Source organism: Aotus nancymaae, unplaced genomic scaffold (assembly GCF_030222135.1).
Source record: "Aotus nancymaae isolate 86718 unplaced genomic scaffold, 86718_ANA_hifiasm-v0.15.2.pri h1tg000006l, whole genome shotgun sequence".
In the NCBI taxonomy this organism is placed as follows: Eukaryota; Metazoa; Chordata; class Mammalia; order Primates; family Aotidae; genus Aotus; species Aotus nancymaae.
In genome coordinates, this window is record NW_026988417.1 from 15,186,957 (window position 1) to 15,204,215 (window position 17,259).

The following is a 17,259-nucleotide window of genomic DNA, read 5'->3' on the forward strand; positions in this document are numbered from 1 at the left end:
GCTCCCAGACAACCTGTCTACTTTCCTAGATACTCCTTCTCCCTGGGACATCTCATTACTTTCAGGGTTTTAACTAGAATTTACCTTCTGGTGGCTTTATCTATTTATTTTTGAGACAGAGTTTCACTCTTGTCACCCAGGCTGGAATGCAATGGCACAATCTTGGCTTACTGCAACCTCCGCCTCTTAGGTTCAAATGATTCTCTTGCCTCAGCCTCCTGATTAGCTGGGATTTCAGGCGTGTGCCACCTCGGCCAGCTAATGTTTGTATTTTTAGTAGAGATGAGGTTTCATCATGTTGGCCAGGCTAGTCTCGAACTCCTGACCTCAGATAATCTGCCTGCCTTAGCCTCCCAAAGTGCTGGGATTACAGGAGTGAGGCACCTCACCTAGCCTACTGGTGGTTTTAATTTCCAAATCTCCAGACAGAGAGCACTCAGTATTTGGACTCAAATTGAATGTCTGCTAGACATTTACACCTGGATGTCCTACAAACTCAACTTGTCCCAATCAAAACTCATCAGTCACCATTCTCTAAACATCGTTTTTGCTCCTTTTGTATTTTAATTTTAATTTTATTTATTTCTTTTGAGACAAGCTCTGGCTCTGTTGCACAGGCTGGAATGCAGTGGTACGATCTTGACTCACTGAAACCTCTGCCTCCCGGGCTCAAGCCATCCTTCCACCTTGGCTTTGCAGTCACAAAGCTGAGACTACTGGCACATGTCACCAGTCCTGGCTAAATTTTTTGTATTTTTTGTAGAGACAGGGTTTTGTCATCTTGCCCAGGCTGGTCTCAAACTTGTGAGCTGAAGAGATCTGCCTGACTTGGCCTCCCAAAGTGCTTGGATTACAGGTGTAAGCCTTCACGTTAGGCCCTGCATTTTTATTTTTAATCTCAGCTATTGGCACTAAAATTCAGTTGATTATACAAATATGAAGCCTGGCTGTTGTCTTCACTAACACCTCTCAAATTTTTTAAAAAATCAAAGTTTAATCTCATTTGTGTCCCTTCTGTTACTTCCTTTTCAGCTCCTTCTCATCTCTCACTTGGGTAAGTTCTATCTCCTTCTACCTCATGCCCCATTCAGCTCTTCACCATCTCCCACCTTGGCCCTTATTTTTCTGGCCCTGTTCGTCTCCTGGGCTCATATCTTCTGGCTCATAGCTCTGTCTACTGAATTGTTGCCAGAGAGGTCTTTATTAAAATCCATATCTGACCATGTTGCCTCCATACCAAAAACTCCTCAATGGAACCCTGACACTGATGCAATAAAGTGCCAACTCCTTAACCAGAAGTGCTGGGTATTCTCCACCTGACTTTCTGGACTCACTCACCACCTTTCTCTACCTCTCTGACCTGGAAGGCTGACCTCCACCGACTGCCTCAGCTGAGCCCTCTGCCTTCTGGTTGGGTTTGGCCATTGGGAGGCATGAGAAAGATATCAGAAGGCAGGAGGAAAACGTAGCTGGGATATTTATTATCTTGTCTCCATGTCAACCCGACCTATGTTCCTCTACCAGAAGTTCCAGCTCCAGTGGTGTGTGGTGGTGGTAGCAGGAGGGGGTCCCTAGTATTAAAGGCACAGCCACCATTCTCTCTTGAGTTCTGGTCCTGCTCTTTGCCTCTTTTGGCCTAGGGGAGGTGGTGCCTCCTGGGCTTGTAGTTTCTAGCCCAGGTGTCTCATAACCCATTGTTGGTGTTGTTAAAACACATGCTCTGAGTGAAGAAACCCCCAAACAGGCTCCGTGTGAGAAACATGGCTGTTTATTCACCTGGGTGCGGGCAGGCTGAGTCCAAAAAGAGAGTCAGCTGAGGGCGGTGGGATAGGAGTAGGTTTTGCAAGCTTGGAGTAGACTATGGAAAGTTACAGTTTAGGGTGGTTTTTTGCAAGCTGGGAGGGGGTCATAGGGTCTGGAGTCATGAGGTTGACCAAGGTCGGTTACAAAGTCCAATGGCCTTATCAGTTGAGGCTGGAATAAAAAACAATAGAAGAATGTCTCAAGTTAGTTAGTCACCACAGGGGTTGATTGTTCCACTTTTCATGGTCTTCCAGTTACTCCAGGTTTTCTAATTCTGGAAAGTCCTCCAGAGGTGCAAATGAGGGTCACAGGGGTCGCCATAGGGTCCATGCACCATCAGTCAGCCTAAAAGACCTTACAGGTTTCCCTTAACTCTGCCTGTATCCTCGCTAATAGGTCCCCCATTAACACTCCTCAGCCACCCTGTGTGCTATGTTTGCTTCCTGCTAAAACTTCATCTTTGTGCTTCCCAATTCTGTCCTCAGGTGTTGCATCCCAGCAGCACCCCCCTGCTTCTGCTTGGGTTTCTCTGCAGGAGGCTTGCTTTTCCTCACCTCTAAGCCTTCGCTCAGGCTAGCCCTCTGCCTACAGTACCCTTCCCATTCCTCCTTACCTGGTCCAATGCCCCGCTGAAGCATTACCTCTTAGAAGGTTTCTATCTGTCCCAGGCTAGGCGTAGGTCTCTGTCCACTTTCACTGTACTTGACACATTACCATTAAATCCTTCCTTTCTCTTAGCACTTAGAAGCATAAAATTTAATGATAAGTTGCCCATGTTAAAACTCTAATCCTGCCTCAGTTTTCCCCTCTGAAAACAAAAGTTGCTACCTCATAGGATCATGGTACTTCATTAATGAAGCCATGTGCACTGAGTGTGTAACACAGCGCTGGACATACAGAAATATTTGGCAACTGTGAGCTTTCGGTCTCTGTCTGTTTCATGCTCTTGATAATGATCTCTAGGAAGAAAGGACCTTTTCTTACCCAACTTTCATCCTCCTCCAAATGCAGTCTAATAATTGGCATATAATAGGGGCTCAATGAAAAGGTGTTGAAGAAGGGAAAGAGGAAGTAAAGAGAAAGGGAGAAGTGAGGAAGAGAAGAAGGAAGAGTGTTATACTAGAGGGAAGCAGAGGAGATATAGAAGTCCCTGCTCAACTAGGGGTGAGAAGAGAGGGATGGAGGTGGATGGAGTCTTAGAAACGGACTCCCATGGTGGGGAAAGCCACTCCTGGCAGGAAACGAGCATACACAATGGGGAGAAGCAGGGGTCGTGAGAGAGCATAGTGAATTGCGGAAAGAGAAGGAGCTGGAGCTCTGCTGGGCAATGGTGTCTAGCAGGGACATGAAGATGGGGAGCAGAGGCAGACTGGCCAGGCAAGTGGGACCCAAAGCACCTCCTGTACTCTGATCTGAATGTGAATTTCAAGGGTGATGAGAAGCCACTAAAGGGTTGAAAGCAGATATGAGATGCACTGTCCACTACCCCATCTTGTCCCTAAGCAGCCCGTAACTGGCTAGCTACACCTGCCCAGCATCCACCTCTCCAGCCCTCCTAGCTGCCATCATCCATCACCGGCTATCATCTTTAGCATCTGTCCCACCCAGGGTGACCATCAGGAGAATAAGCTTCAGACTAAGGCAGGCCTAGGTTTTGTATGCCCTTAGCCAGGTTGTTCAACCTTCTCATTGTCCTCCTACTTCTTACCTGTAAAATGGGTGCAAGGTGCTGCCCTTTCCTGAGGGGGATGTGGTGAGATGAAGCCTGTACGGCTCTCAGTGCCTCCCAGGCTTTGTCTCTTGCTGGTGCTACTTTGCCTCCTCCACTGCTTTGCTGTTGCAGCTGTAGCCCCTGTCTGCACCGTGAGATGCTCCTGCTGAATCCGAACAAGTCTAGTCACTCTTCAGAGTCCCCAGAAGTCCCTGCTAACCTCTGGAACATGAAGGGCCATAGGGAGGTTTTCATCAGAGTCTGTCAAGATAGATTACATTTCTTTTTATCTCTCACAGTGAACAAAATTGCACTTCAGCTCTGTGAACAGATATGTGCCCAATACCCTCAGAGTTCCAGAGGGATTGTTTGCCTCCTAGTTTGGGTTTGCTCTGGGCCCTCGGCAGTACTCGGAGCTCGTGAAAAACCACACACACCTCCCATTTGCCTTCCCAGCATGCCTTTGTTTTCAGCTACTTTGAATGCCAATATTGTGTTGAGAATCAGGATGACATCCTGGGATGGTAATTCTTCTGGAAGATTTGAGCTCATGGGACCTATTTTTTCTAATTTAATTCTGGGGGAACATGGAATCATATATTACTGGGTCACATTCTTGCCTTATTAGAAAAGCCAACTCCAAATGCACTAATTGCAGCTCTTCCCACTGGTCTTTTGAAAATCAGCTTCTTTTTAATTAACAAAGGAATAAGAGTTTGAACCATATGAAATTGTTGTTTGATGAATCAAAAATAATAGAATATTAGTGATTTCATATGATTAGCCTAGTACAAAGGGGAGTGAACAGATTTTAAAAGTAGTGAGGATACATAGGTCTCTCTCTTATCCCAGTCTTCTGCTTCCTTCCCCAAAGGTGATTCCTGTTGCCAGTGATCTGAAAAGCAATTATATACCATTTGAGAAACATTGTACATATGCATTAATTTATAAACACGTGGACACACGACACTCACGCTGTTTTTTTTGACCTTCATTTATTTAGCTCAGATTTCTCTTAGAAATCATCACAGCTAACTCATTCATGTTTTTAGTCAGTTCCTATGAGTGAGTACACTCATTGCTTCCAGTCTTTAGTACTGTAAATAATAAAATAAAAGTTAAAAAAAAGAAGAAGAAAAGCAATGTCATCATGAACATCTTCACACACACATCTTTATGATGTGCGTAGCATAAATCTCTGGAAGGGACTGTGATTTTATTTTCAAAACTTAATTAATTAACTAATAAGTAATTAAATTTATTTATTTCTTTATTGAGACAGGGTTTTGTGCTGCCACCCAGGCTGGAATGCAGTTGCAGCACAATCTTAACTCACTGCAGCTTCTAACTCCTGGGTTCAAGCAATCCTCCTGCCTCACCCTCCCGAGTAGATGGGACTACAGGTGTGCGCCATCATGCCCAGCTAATTTTTTGTACTTTTTGTAGAGATGAGGTTTCACCATGTTTCCCAGGCTGGTCTCAAACTCCTGGGCTCAGAGCAATCCACCTGCCTCAGCTTCCCAACATGCTGGGATTACAGGCATGAGCCACCACTCCTGGCCTGGATTGTGATTTTAAACTTAGAGAACTACTGACAGATTCTTATGAAAATGGGTTGTCCTCATTTGCATTCTCCCCAATAGTGTGTCTTCTCTCGCTGTAGTCTACACTCATGCCTTCCCTCCTGACTTAAAGAATATTTTGGTCCAGAAAAGATCATATTCATTTAAAAAGCTAAACTATAAGAGCAATGCTCAGAATGCTCATCACTGCCCTGTGGGCTCTCAGATCCACCCCCCAACACTCTCCCCATTGCTTTGTATGGCGTTGGGGTGAGGCTGTGGACACAAACTCATTTCCCAGTCTCCCCTGCTCACTGCTTCTGATTAGGTGTGGCCAGTAGGAGCAGAGGGAGGGAAGAAGCCAAGACATTGCTTCTCTCTGTTTCTGGTGGCATTTTCAGCAGGCACTGTGACTCCAGTGTCCCTGGGGTGGTTCCTTCCTCCAGGGTTCCATTGCAGCAGCAGCCGCCCTGCCAGCGTGTCCTGGCTCCAGCTGGGTGTCCTGGCCCCTGGGCTTTAGCAACCCCGCTTCCTCCATTTGTCTCTCCAGCCCTGGGGCTCCCCGTGGGAAGCTTCTGGATGTTGGATTGCCCCATTGTGCCCAGGCTGCCCTTTTAGCTTTTCCAATATCTTTGTAACTGGTTTCCCATTTTTATTTTTTATTTTATTTATTTATTTTCTTTGAGATGGAATTTCACTCTTGTCACCCAGGCTGGAGTGCAATGGCATGATCTCAGCTCACTGCAACCTCTGCCTCCTGGGTTTAAGTGATTCTCCTGCCTCAGCCCCATGAGCAGCTGGGATTACAGGTGCCTGCCCCCAGGCCCAGCTAATATTTGTATTTTTAGTAGAGACAAGGTTTCACCGTGTTGGCCAGGCCGGTCTTGAAATCCTGACCTCAGATGATCTCGGCCTCCCAACGTGCTGAGATTACGGGTATGAGCCACCGTGCCCAGCTCGGTTTCCCATTTGTAATCACCTCTGTTGAACTGTCTGTTTCAGTTTGTCTCATTTGCTCACCCCTTCTTAACTGGACACCAAACTGATGTACACGGGGTTGACAAGGAGAATGGCCACATTCTTATACTATTGGTGGGAATGGAAATTGTTGCATATTTTTTGGCAGGCAGTTTGGCAGTCTGTACCAAGAGTTTTAAACATGCATACTCTTGCCTTGTCTTTGAGAGATATGTGTTGAAATACGAATGAAGTGATATGGTCTCTGGAATTTGTTTCAAAACAGTCCAGGGAGTGGGAATAAATGGGATCTCGTGTAGATGCAACAAAATTGGCCACAAGCTAAGAGCTGTTTGAGCTGTCTGAGAGATACACTGGCATTCATTACTCTGGTCCTCTTTACTTATAAATGTTTGACATTTTCAATAAGAAAAATTGTTTTCTGGCCACGTACAGTGGCTGATGCCTGTAATCCCAGCTTTTTGGGAGGCCTAGGCGGTAGGCTTGCTTGAGGCCAGGAGTTTGAGGCCACCCTGGGCAACACAGTGAGACCCCATCTTTACAAAAAAAAAAAAAAAAACAAAGTTAACTGGGTGTGGTGGTGCAGGCCTGTAGTCCTATCTACTCAGGAGGCTGTGGTAGGAAGATCCCTTGAGTCCAGGAGTTAGAAGCTGCAGTGAGCTGCTATGATTGTGCCACCTCTGTACTCCAGCCTGGATGACAGAGTGAGACCCTGTCTCAAAAAAAAAAAAAGAAAAAAGAAAGAAAAGAAAAAAACAGTTCCAAAAAAACTCTGTTTTCCAAAAGCAAAATCTTAGACCTTGGAGATGATTTTTTTTTTTGAGATGGAGTCTTGTTCTGTCACCCAGGCTGGAGTGCAGTTACGCAATCTAGGCTCACTGCAACCTTGGCTTACTGCAACCTCTGCCTCCTGGGTTCAAGTGATTCTCCTGCCTCAGCCTCCTGAGTAGCTGGGATTAGAGGTGCGTGCCACCACGCCCAGCTAATTTTTGTATTTTTAGCAAACAGGGTTTCACTACGTTGGACAGGCTGGTCTCAAACTCCTGACCTCTGGTGATCCATCCACCTCGGCCTCCCAAAGTGCTGGATTACAGGCTTAAGCCACTGAGCCCAGCCAAGCATGTCAATGTATCTTGATGATCCTTTTCAATATCTGCCTTTCTACCTGCTGACCCATTTTTGGCAATGTGGTCTAATAAATGATCAAGCTGGGTATGTCCCAGAAATGTTGTCAGGAGCTTCATAAACTTCATCTCACTGAATCCTCCCTGTACTATGCAGAGGTGATGGCGTTCCTCCAATGCACAGACAAGAAGGCTAAGACATTCGGAGAAATGAAACGATAGCCTGAGGCCTCCCCAGACAGTGGGAAGGTAGAACAGATTTCAATCCCAAGGCCCTGCTCATTCCACTGGCTGGGGCTGCCTCCCCGGCAGACTCCTCTGTATGAGTGCTTGAGAGCACAGCTGCCTGGGGAGGTTCCAGGCTCTGCTCTTACAAACTCTGTCACCCTGGAAAGTGACAAAACTCCTTACAATCCTAGTCCCTGGACAGTCTTGACAATAGGGTGGTCATGAGGATGAAATGAGCTGATGCAGGGAAAGCAGTTTGAGCAGTTCCCGGAGGAGTGGACCTCCACCTTGGCTGCTTATTGCAGTCACTTGGGGTGCTTTAACAATTCCTGAGCTGTTCACTCCTACAGTTCTGATAGGACTGCTCTGGGATGCAGCCTGGGCATCAGGATTTTCTAAAGCTCCCCAGGTAATTTTAACCTGCAACCAGGGCTAGGAACCACTGCCTCTAGCAGGCAGGAAGCACCTAATAAATGTTGGCTAGGACTCTTTTGTCCTGTCTGACCCCCACGCCTGCTTCTGCTCGGAAGCCACGGGCACTCCCCTCCCCACCTTGCTGTGCCTGGTGGCCCAGAGTCCAAGGGGTTGGCTTTGGGCTTTTCCAACAACATTGGCACATATGCCAGGATGGCCCATCTGGGTCCTTGGACACCCGCCGTTGCTAAACCCCAGCTTACCTTGGGGCTACCAATATTTGGCTTAGAGCAAACTTCATACTCAGTTCCAGGAAAGACAATTCCAGGAACTAAATTAACAATTGTGTTAGTGGGAGTGGGTGTAGAAGGAGGTTGCACCTTCAGGTTTGGGGGGCCCTACATACTTCCAGACTCTCCTATGACATCACTCACCTTGGCTCTTTTCGATGGGAGTGGGGGGCATTGCTTTACTTTGGATAATGGTTCTGACAGCATTTGGTAACAAATGTGCCACCACTAAGTCACCTTGTGCCTGGCAGTCAGGTTCTGGAGGCAGTGCTTATGTTTGTAAAAATTTATTTTAGTCAAAATTACCTTTAACAACGTTTCTTTTGTTGGGTACCAGATAAAGTCGTTGGTTTGCATTTAGAACAAAAATAAAATACATATTTTTAAACTCTGGAAGACCAGAGACAGACTGAAAAACAGCAAACCCCCGTCTGCTCTCTCAAGGGCGGATTAAATTGTTTACAGTATTCAGATCTTTACACTTCTCTCTTTCCCCCTCCACAGCAGGACACATACTGTTGAAGGAGTCGAAGTGAACTGTGAGTGCGCCACAACGTCACCGCAGTCCAGTTGTTCTCCACTGTAGGTAGTTTTGACCCCAGGGGGCATTTAGCAACGTCTGGAGACATTTTTGTTTGTCATAACAGCGGGAAGGTTGCTACACTTATCTAGGGCCTAAGGGCCAGGGATGCTACTCAACATCATAGCATGAACAGGCTGCTCTCTACCGCAGGGAAGTATCAGCCCAAACCGTCAACAGTGTCGAGGTTGAGAAACCCTTCGGTAACCTCTGAGGTTTATTGAGCAGCTGCCGCGCACTGGGTGGGTGCTGAGAATAGAGTGGGAAGTGAAGCAGATTCATTCTCTGCTCACTCAGCGCCCTCAGCAAGTGGCAACCTGACTCTTATCAGTGGCTCCCCTCAGCGCCAAGATCTAAGAGCAGCAAAGGTGGGGGCCTCTGTACCCATAGGAGGGTCTCCAGGGCAACCAGCTGCCCAGGAGCCTGAGCAGGAGGAGCCTGTAGGAAGTGAGCTGCAAGTCAGGTTAAGAAAGTCGCAGAGCCTGCCCATGAGCGCCAGCTTTGTTTTCATCTTCCCCCTTCTTCACGGAAAGCGCTTCTGTGCAGCTCATGAGCGTGGGGTTCTTAAGGCCCACTGGGCAGAGGCTTTAGGAACCCCATAATCCTGCTGCACACAGCCAGGCTCCATCTCACAGGCAGGTCCTTGGCATGCCCTATCTTGAGTCTGGTGTAGCTTTTCTAGAACATGGCCTTCTTATCTCCTCTGTCAGAGAAGTGGTTCTTTCATTTACTTACTTATAACAAACATTTGATGAGAATACCTGTGTGTAAGGACCAAGATTTAGATTTTGATTATGAATAGTTCTTATTGGATACATATTCCAGATCCATTTTATAAATGGAAAGTGTGAGATAAAATAACTTGCCCCAGGTCACTTTTCTTTCACTCTGGAGCCCATAATCATTGCCCCTGCAGTGATTTCTCTCCTTCTCTTTCATGCACTCAACCAGCATTTATGGAGGATCCACTGTGTGCTGGGCATGCCCTGAGCACCAGGGCTATGATGGTGGACAAGACAGATTTCATGTCTGCTGTGTTATTACCCGCATTGTGTTAGTCTGTTCTCATGCTGCTAATAACGACATACATGAGGCTGGGTAATTTATAAAGGAAAGAGGTTTAATACAATCACAGTTCCACATGGCTAGGGAGGTCTCACAATCACAGTGGAAGGCAAATGAGGAGCAAAGTCATGTCTTACATGGCTGCAGGCAAGGGAGAGCTTGCAGAGGGAACTATCCTTTAAAAAACCATCAGATCTCATCAGACTTACACATATCATGAGAACAGTATGGGAAAGACCTGCCCCTCATGATTCAATTACTTCCCATCGGGTCCCTCCCATGACATGTGCGACTTATGAGAGCTACAATTCAAGATGAGATTTGGGTGGGGACACAGCCAAACCATACAATACATTTTCAACTATGGAAACTTCTCCTGGATGGCCCACCTCAAGTTCTCCAGGTCCCAAGTCAGCCTTCTTCTAGAATCTTCTCCCCATTCCTCCCATTCTTCAGAGGGAGTCTTATAAGGATTTCCTTGCATATTGCTGCATGAAATATTTTTGAGTGAGACATTTCAAGGTGAGCATTGTACACAGCACATTACCAAAACCAACACATCAGAGGATGGCTGGCGTCATATCTGCTTGAAAGCTTTCAACTCCAAACACTTTAGCATTCTTTGCTGGTTCTGCCAAAAACAACTTAGGGGAGAGGCTGGGGAAGGAGGCTAGGTGAGATACGTTGGATTCCAGAGATTCAAGTCAGCACTGGTGTGATTGTGAGTTACCACAATTAGCTGGGGTGCTGGAGGGAAGAGGCCCTCTCTCTGCTGAGATGCAGTTTTATAAGGGAAAAGAGACAGTCCCACTTCTGAGAGGCTTTAGGGGATACAGACATGCCAGTCTTCAGCACATCTTACCTACCTCAAAATTTCCATCTTTTGCTGTCAAAACAAGTCATATCTTAAAGTCCACACATAGAGAGAAAGGTGGCTTTTCTACTTCATGTCCAGAAAGTTCTTAAGGAGAAAATATATAGCACTAAGTTGAATAGAAGTCAATGTAGTTGGGCATAGTGGTTCATGCCTGTAATCCCAGCACTTTGGGTGCTGAGGTGGGTGGATCACCTGAGGTCAGGGGTTTGAGACCAGCCTGGCCAACATGGTGAAACTCTGTCTCTATGAAAAATACAAAAATTAGCTGGGCGTGGTGCAGGTGCCTGTAATCCCAGCTACTCGGGAGGCTGAGGCAGGAGATTGAACCCAGGAGGCAGAGGTTGCAGTGAGCTGAGTTTGCACCATTGCACTCCAGCCTGGGTGAAAAGAGCGAAAGTCCATCTCAAAAAAAAAGGAGAGAGAAAAAAAAAGAAGTCAATGTAAAGTCTGTGGAGGCTCTATTTACGTATTTATTTTTACTGTATTCTTAAAATGTCCCCTCAGTATGTGATTATGATGGGAGGCTGAACACAATGGAAGCATTCATTTCTAGAATTTTCTCTCTGTACAGACAAAGAAGAGGATATACATGGAGAAAGGACTGAGGGCTCTTGTTCATTGTCAGGTCTGGCCCACATCCAGAGACCATAAATGTCACTCTTCTCTCACTGAGTGAAGAAAATCATGCACTTCAGAGGCAGAAAGGGCTTAGGACCTTCCAGTCAGGGATTCTCATTATAGGCTCTGCCATTTCGTAACTTCGTAACCCCAGGCAGGTTCTTCAGCTTCTCTCAGCCTCAGTTTCCTCATCTAGAAAATGAGGATCAGACTCCTACCACATGGGGCTGTGGGGGATTCATGGGACAATGGAGCAAAACCACTGGCACATAGTGAGTGATCCATAAGGGTAGCTTCTGGACACTTGTACTACAGAAACAAAGAAAACAAAAAAGCTCCACAGTTAGAGTTTTCATTGGGAATTTTGACTTTCCTCTACAATTCAGTCTCTTGCTGTGGACTTGAAATGGTCAGTTGTATTGAATACCTGTTATCTAACTATTGGCATAGTATTAAGAGATTCAGAGATATTGACCAATGTCAGTGTTTCAGGACCCTTAACAGTGGGTGGGTTTCATGATCCCATGGTCAAGATGAGCTCATTTCTGCTCAGAAGATTAAATAATTGGCCCTGAGACTGGTTATCTATCAGCAGAAGCAAACCTTGAGGGCAGATCCAGCTTACTGTCCATGGTGGAGGCAAAACTCCTTCCAGTTCTGCCAGTGGCCAGAGGCCAGGAGTGAACTAGAACCAGCAACTGCAGGTCTGGAGGAGTTTAAGAAGGCTTTGGGTTTGTTCTCCAATGTTCATGCCAACCCAGAGCAAACCTGATGACTGTTTTATGACTCCTAGAGATTACCAGTCTTTTTCTATCTCAGGGGTATGTTATACTAAGTTATATCTGTAGAGGAGGGGACCACAGGTCTGAGAACCTGTGTAGACCTTAAGGGAAAATGCCCTTTCTTTGTTTGGCTCGAAGGATCTTGGAGCGGGTCTGGAATGTTGCTTCAGAGCTCTTGGAGTTGGTGGCAGGGTTCACAGGTCAGGACCCAGGCCCCATCCTACATCCTACAATGAATGACACCACCCTCTTGGACACTTCTTGAACATGCCAAGCATGATCCCTGTCATGGGAATAGAAGTGCCATGAAGACAGGGATATTTTTTCTCTTTTCTTTGTCGCTATTGCTTGCCTCTGGAAGAGTTCCTGGCATAGAGAAGAAGCAGATAGGATGGAAAAAGTAAATTAACCATGATTTCAGGGAAGTTGTTCTGACTGGTCCCTCTGTTTGGAACATTCTTACCGAGTGACTTCTGGCTTGATCCCTCCTTTTAGATCTAGGCTCAAAAGTCACCTCCACAGAGAGGTTATTCCTGACCACCCCCATCTAAAGCTCATTACCCTCGATCACTTTTCCCCTTTCCTTGCTTTAATAGTCTTCTCTAACTCACGTGTAATCATGTGCTCATCATCACTTTCCCCACTGCTAAGTTCCATGAGGGCAGAGCACTCATCTCTTGTACATCCATTGCTGTATCTCTGGCACCTAGAACCCAATCTGACATGAGTCAGTACTCTAAGTTATATGTTGAGTAAGTGAGTGAATAAATGCACCATCCATGGGGAAAGCAGCACAGTGCTTCCTCATAGCAGTTCAGAGATAAGTGTTCCACCCACCTTGATCTAGATCATCCTAACACTGTGAAGCCCTGTCTCTACTAAAAATGCAAAGAATCAGCTGGGCATGGTGGCATGCGCCTGTAGTCCCAGCTACTCAGGAGGCTGAGGCAGGAGAATTGCTTAAACCCAGGAGGCGAAAGTTGCAGTGAGCCAAGATCATGCCACTACACTCCAGCCTGGGCAACAGAGTGAGACGCTGTCTCAAAAAAAAAAAAAAAAAAGAAAGAAAAAAGAAAAAACAGGTGTTAGTTTTATTGATGATGATGATGACGACATCCAAATGTCACTTTGAGGCTGTGGCACTGTGGATTGGTCTTTGACATTCTCACTGTACATCCCAGTAGGTTGGTGAATGTAAAAGGCTTTCCTTCTACCCCACCTGCCATTCCTCCCTGCCACCATCAGACATGCTAAAGAACAGTGCTTTCATCAACTTCTGCTCCTCTTTTCCCTGGTTGTGGAATTGTGACAACACATTGGGAACAGTTCATCCTCTCTCCTCAACTCTTAAAATAAAACTTTCAGATCCTTTATACTAACGTATAAATGAAGAATGGTAGTCTCATCCCTGTTTCCCATCCCCTCCCAGCCGCCTGACCTCTCCCAGAATCTGGAACTTCCCATCTATTCACTTTCATTCATGTTAACAAATACCTAAAGTGCCTCCGCTTTGCCCCATTTCATTCCTACAGATACTCTTTCCAAAATCCAGCTCCAGTATTACCTTCCCTGCTATGCTCAAGCCCAGATCTTACAGCAGTTTCTGCCTCCTCTCTCCGGTTTTCCTTGTAGCTCTCTCCCGCTTCCTTTACAGCCCTTATCATGGGCACTGTGCTTAACTAGGCTTTTCTTCTCCAAGAAGGAAGAAATGAAGCTCATTTCTTCTCCAAAAATGCACTCTGTAAGGCAGGGGTCCTGCAGATAAGGGAGGGAATGGGCAGCTCTGACATGAGTCAGTAGGAGAGGTCCTTCAACCCTGCAGATTCAGCTGTCAGAACTTCTGGGTTCCAATCCTACCTCCCCCTTACCATCTATGAGTCCCTGACAAGTGATTTAATCACAACAGGTACCAGGTGTCCCACCTGAAAATGGGGATCCTAATTATTACACTTCAACAAGCACCAAACACCACAGACCAATGGATAAAAACATAAAGGATTCTGGAAAGAGAACTTGGGAAGAGTTGGGAACAGGAAGTTGCTTTTTAGATGGTTTTTCCATTAATATTTGGGGACTACTTTATGAGTTTATTTGGGACCAGACTCAGAGAAACCAAGCAATGTTTGAATGTATTTCTGAAAAACATCCAGAATTTTATTATCTTTGTGCATTCAGCAGAAAGTTCTTCGCACTGAAATTATCACTCTGGCTCATTCAGCTCAAAGACTTATCACATCCAAGAAAAATAAAGCAAATTCCAAAACACAAAAGCAAAAATTACAAAATCTGTTTAAATATTTTGTTGCACTCACTTAGCACGGAAGTTCCTATCTACTGGGGACTGTAGAGAGCTTTATAGCATACAGAGGGACTTATGACATGACATCTCTTAAGGGAATCCGTTCTCTTTTGACCTCATTAACATGACGTGTCCTGAATCATTCTGAGGAAGAATGTGCAGAGAGAGCGCCAACTCTCTCCGCAGAAGTCCAGGGCAGTCTTCCTCTGGTTTGCCACATCTGGGTCCTCCATACACTCTGGAGCTTTGGTGATCATGGTCTGGGTCACTGCTGGGCTAGAGGGGGTGGTCTTTTTGTTCTTGATATGCTGCCTGGGGGACATCTCTGCTTTCTCCTTCCTGGGCTTTGTGCTCCCAAGTAGAGTGGAGCTCACTAGCTTAAGATTGGATTCCGGAAAATCCTCTCTGCACACTCTGGTTTTCACGGCTGTCTTGGGATGTCTACAGATGTCTTTCTGTGAGCGCAGATTCCGGGCAATTTGTTTCCAATAGACTCTCTGGTCCTTGAGCTTTAGGCACGAGTTTGGATTGCCAGCAAAGACACAGGAAAATTCATGGTCCAATCGGGTGCACTCCACCTTGAGAGAGATGCCCTCCTCCTGCTCAGTCACAGCCCATCTGCAGCTGGCTTGGTCTTTGGTGACAAACTTGCCTTTGTTCCCAGGCCTCCTTCTCTGCTTAATCTGGGTGTTGCCCGGAGCGTCCTTTTGTTCTGAGACTGCTTTGCTGTGAAGTCCATTCTTCACTTTTTTTTCCCCCTCCACCAGGAGCACCTGAGCAGCCAGTAGGAGGAAGGAGAGCAGCGTGAGGCTACAGATCCTCATGGCTGCAGCTGGGCGGGTACCTGTTTGACAAAAGGCAGGTGAGTCAGTGGCAGGCAGCAGTTCGGCTGTGCAGGACTACACACTGGCCTCCCTCCACCCTGACAGGTATTTGCCTGATTTCGGAGTAGACCAAGAGTGCTTCTGGCTCCTAGAGGCACTAGACAAGCAGCCTGTCTACTCACGTTTCCACTTGACTTGAGTTTTGAGTGTCACAAAATTACCACTCTTTGGAGCCTCACGAACTCTCATGTCTCATTTATGCACTCATCAACTCCTGCACTTGCTCACTCCTCATTCTTTCATTCACTCACTCAGCAAGCATTTATTGAGCACTAGAGTAGGTGTTGAAGATATCACCATGAACAAGAAACCTCAGGTTTCAGAGAGCTTAGAAGCCACTCTTTGAGAGAATTTAAATGGCATCGATTAGGGAATCTATCCCATCATCTCTGCCTCAACTTAATCTGAAACAAGTTACTGCTCCAAACTCTCTTCCAGCTCCAAAGGGCTGGATTTCTATCTCACAACTCCATACGGACACAAATGCCCAAAATGAGAAAGGATGTGGTAACCATCATGAAAGGTGACGTTGACCCAGAGTTGAACATGCCTGGAGTTTGGGTGTGGTGGGTGGGGTTGTGTGGGTGGGGGAGCTTTTTGGGAGGAAGTAAGAGCCAAAGGAAAGGCATGAGGTGGGGAGGTTGTTTGATTTGCCTGGGCAAAGTGAACCAGGGTGGAGAGAGGTGAATTTCAACCAGATAGTTCACACTACAAGATTGAAGACAAGGATCATGAGAAATCATTGAATCAATAGGATGAACATCAATGTCCACTCAACTGCATGGATCTGATCATGTGTACAATAAAAATTCATGCTTAATAGCAGAAGAGAAGTCTATTTCTGTATGACACCTCTTGTGTGCTAAGTACTGGTCCCGGGTTTGATTCCCACCTTGTTAAGTCCACACAACAGCCCTTCTAGGTAACTATTAGTATGTCATCCTAGGTGACAGCTCTGACTCTTAAGGCTCGGACAGGTAAATAAATTGCTCAGGATCTCATAGCGGGCAAGTCTCAAAGCTGGTATGGGTAGCCAGATTAATCTCCTTAATCCTTTCTGTCACCCCAGTTGATCCCTTTTGCTTTTCACATTTACTCTGCCCTTTAAAAACATTGGCAAAGAATAAGAAAAACAGCTATGAACGATGCCAATTTAGTTTGATATAATGCATGATGATAAGACGATTTATATTATTTGTGCTCCATTTAAAAGAAAACACAGAATTTTTATAAAAAGAGGCAGGCAGGCTCAGGAAATGGTCCTGGTCTGATTTCTGTCATAGAAGTTGGCCTCCTTCTAGGGTTAACGAGGAGAAAGACAATCATGAAAGGGCAGAGAACAGCAATAAATAGTGAAAAGGAGGCTACATATGCCCGACCAACACCCAGCCATTTCTCACAGCCCTGGGGCTCAACCCCCAACCTGCCCATGATGGGATGCAGGCCCCAGGAACTCCAGGCCCTCTGTGGAGTGAGAAGTGGTGGCATGTAATAAAGCTGCTAAAGGAGCAAGGCTCTTACCTTGTTCTGAGCACACAGATCCAGTGCGATCCCAGGAGGGAATTGCAGGCTGCAGCTGTCTCAGGTAGTGTGCAAGGGGGTGGACTATTCAGCAGGAGCCAGGCTGACTGGGTTTTTATAACACTTCCTTTGACACCTTACTCACAGCTCCTCCCAGTCACACCCCTCCGAGGGAGCCCGTTCCTGCAGGGAAAGTGCTGGATGTAATCCAGTGAAAAGGCGGGTTACCTGCACCATTAAATGCTTCCTTTAGGCTCTTCCCTGTTTACTCTGGTTAAAAAAATGTAAAAATAGTACTTTTTTACTTAGTAATACATAACTGGAGATATGCAATAGCTTGTCCAAGTTCACAGAGTCAGGAAAAGGGGGATCTCATAATTGAATGTGAGATTCTCTACATCCATAGTCTGATCTCTTCCTGCCTGTCACTCTCAATAAATATTTGTTGAATGGGTGACTGAAGTTGCCGAAGCCTTCTTAGTGTCTGAGTTCCTTTTAGCATCTGAAGTTACCACTTAAGCAG

General features: G+C 46.0%; 1 protein-coding gene across 1 annotated transcript; it reads right to left on the reverse strand.

The window, feature by feature from the left end:
• Positions 1–14,160: 14,160 nt before the first annotated feature.
• Positions 14,161–16,831, reverse strand: FGFBP1 (fibroblast growth factor binding protein 1). Its single transcript, XM_012472456.2, has 2 exons — positions 16,737–16,831; positions 14,161–15,175 (listed from the first exon to the last, which is right to left on the reverse strand). The coding sequence occupies exon 2, from the start codon at positions 15,153–15,155 to the stop codon at positions 14,451–14,453; it is 705 nt and encodes a 234-aa protein (XP_012327879.2). The 5' UTR covers positions 15,156–15,175; positions 16,737–16,831; the 3' UTR covers positions 14,161–14,450.
• Positions 16,832–17,259: the final 428 nt, after the last annotated feature.

Coding starts and splice junctions, on each gene's coding strand:
- FGFBP1 (XM_012472456.2), bottom strand. CDS start 15,155: ATGAGGATCTGTAGCCTCACGCTGCTCTCCTTCCTCCTACTGGCTGCT.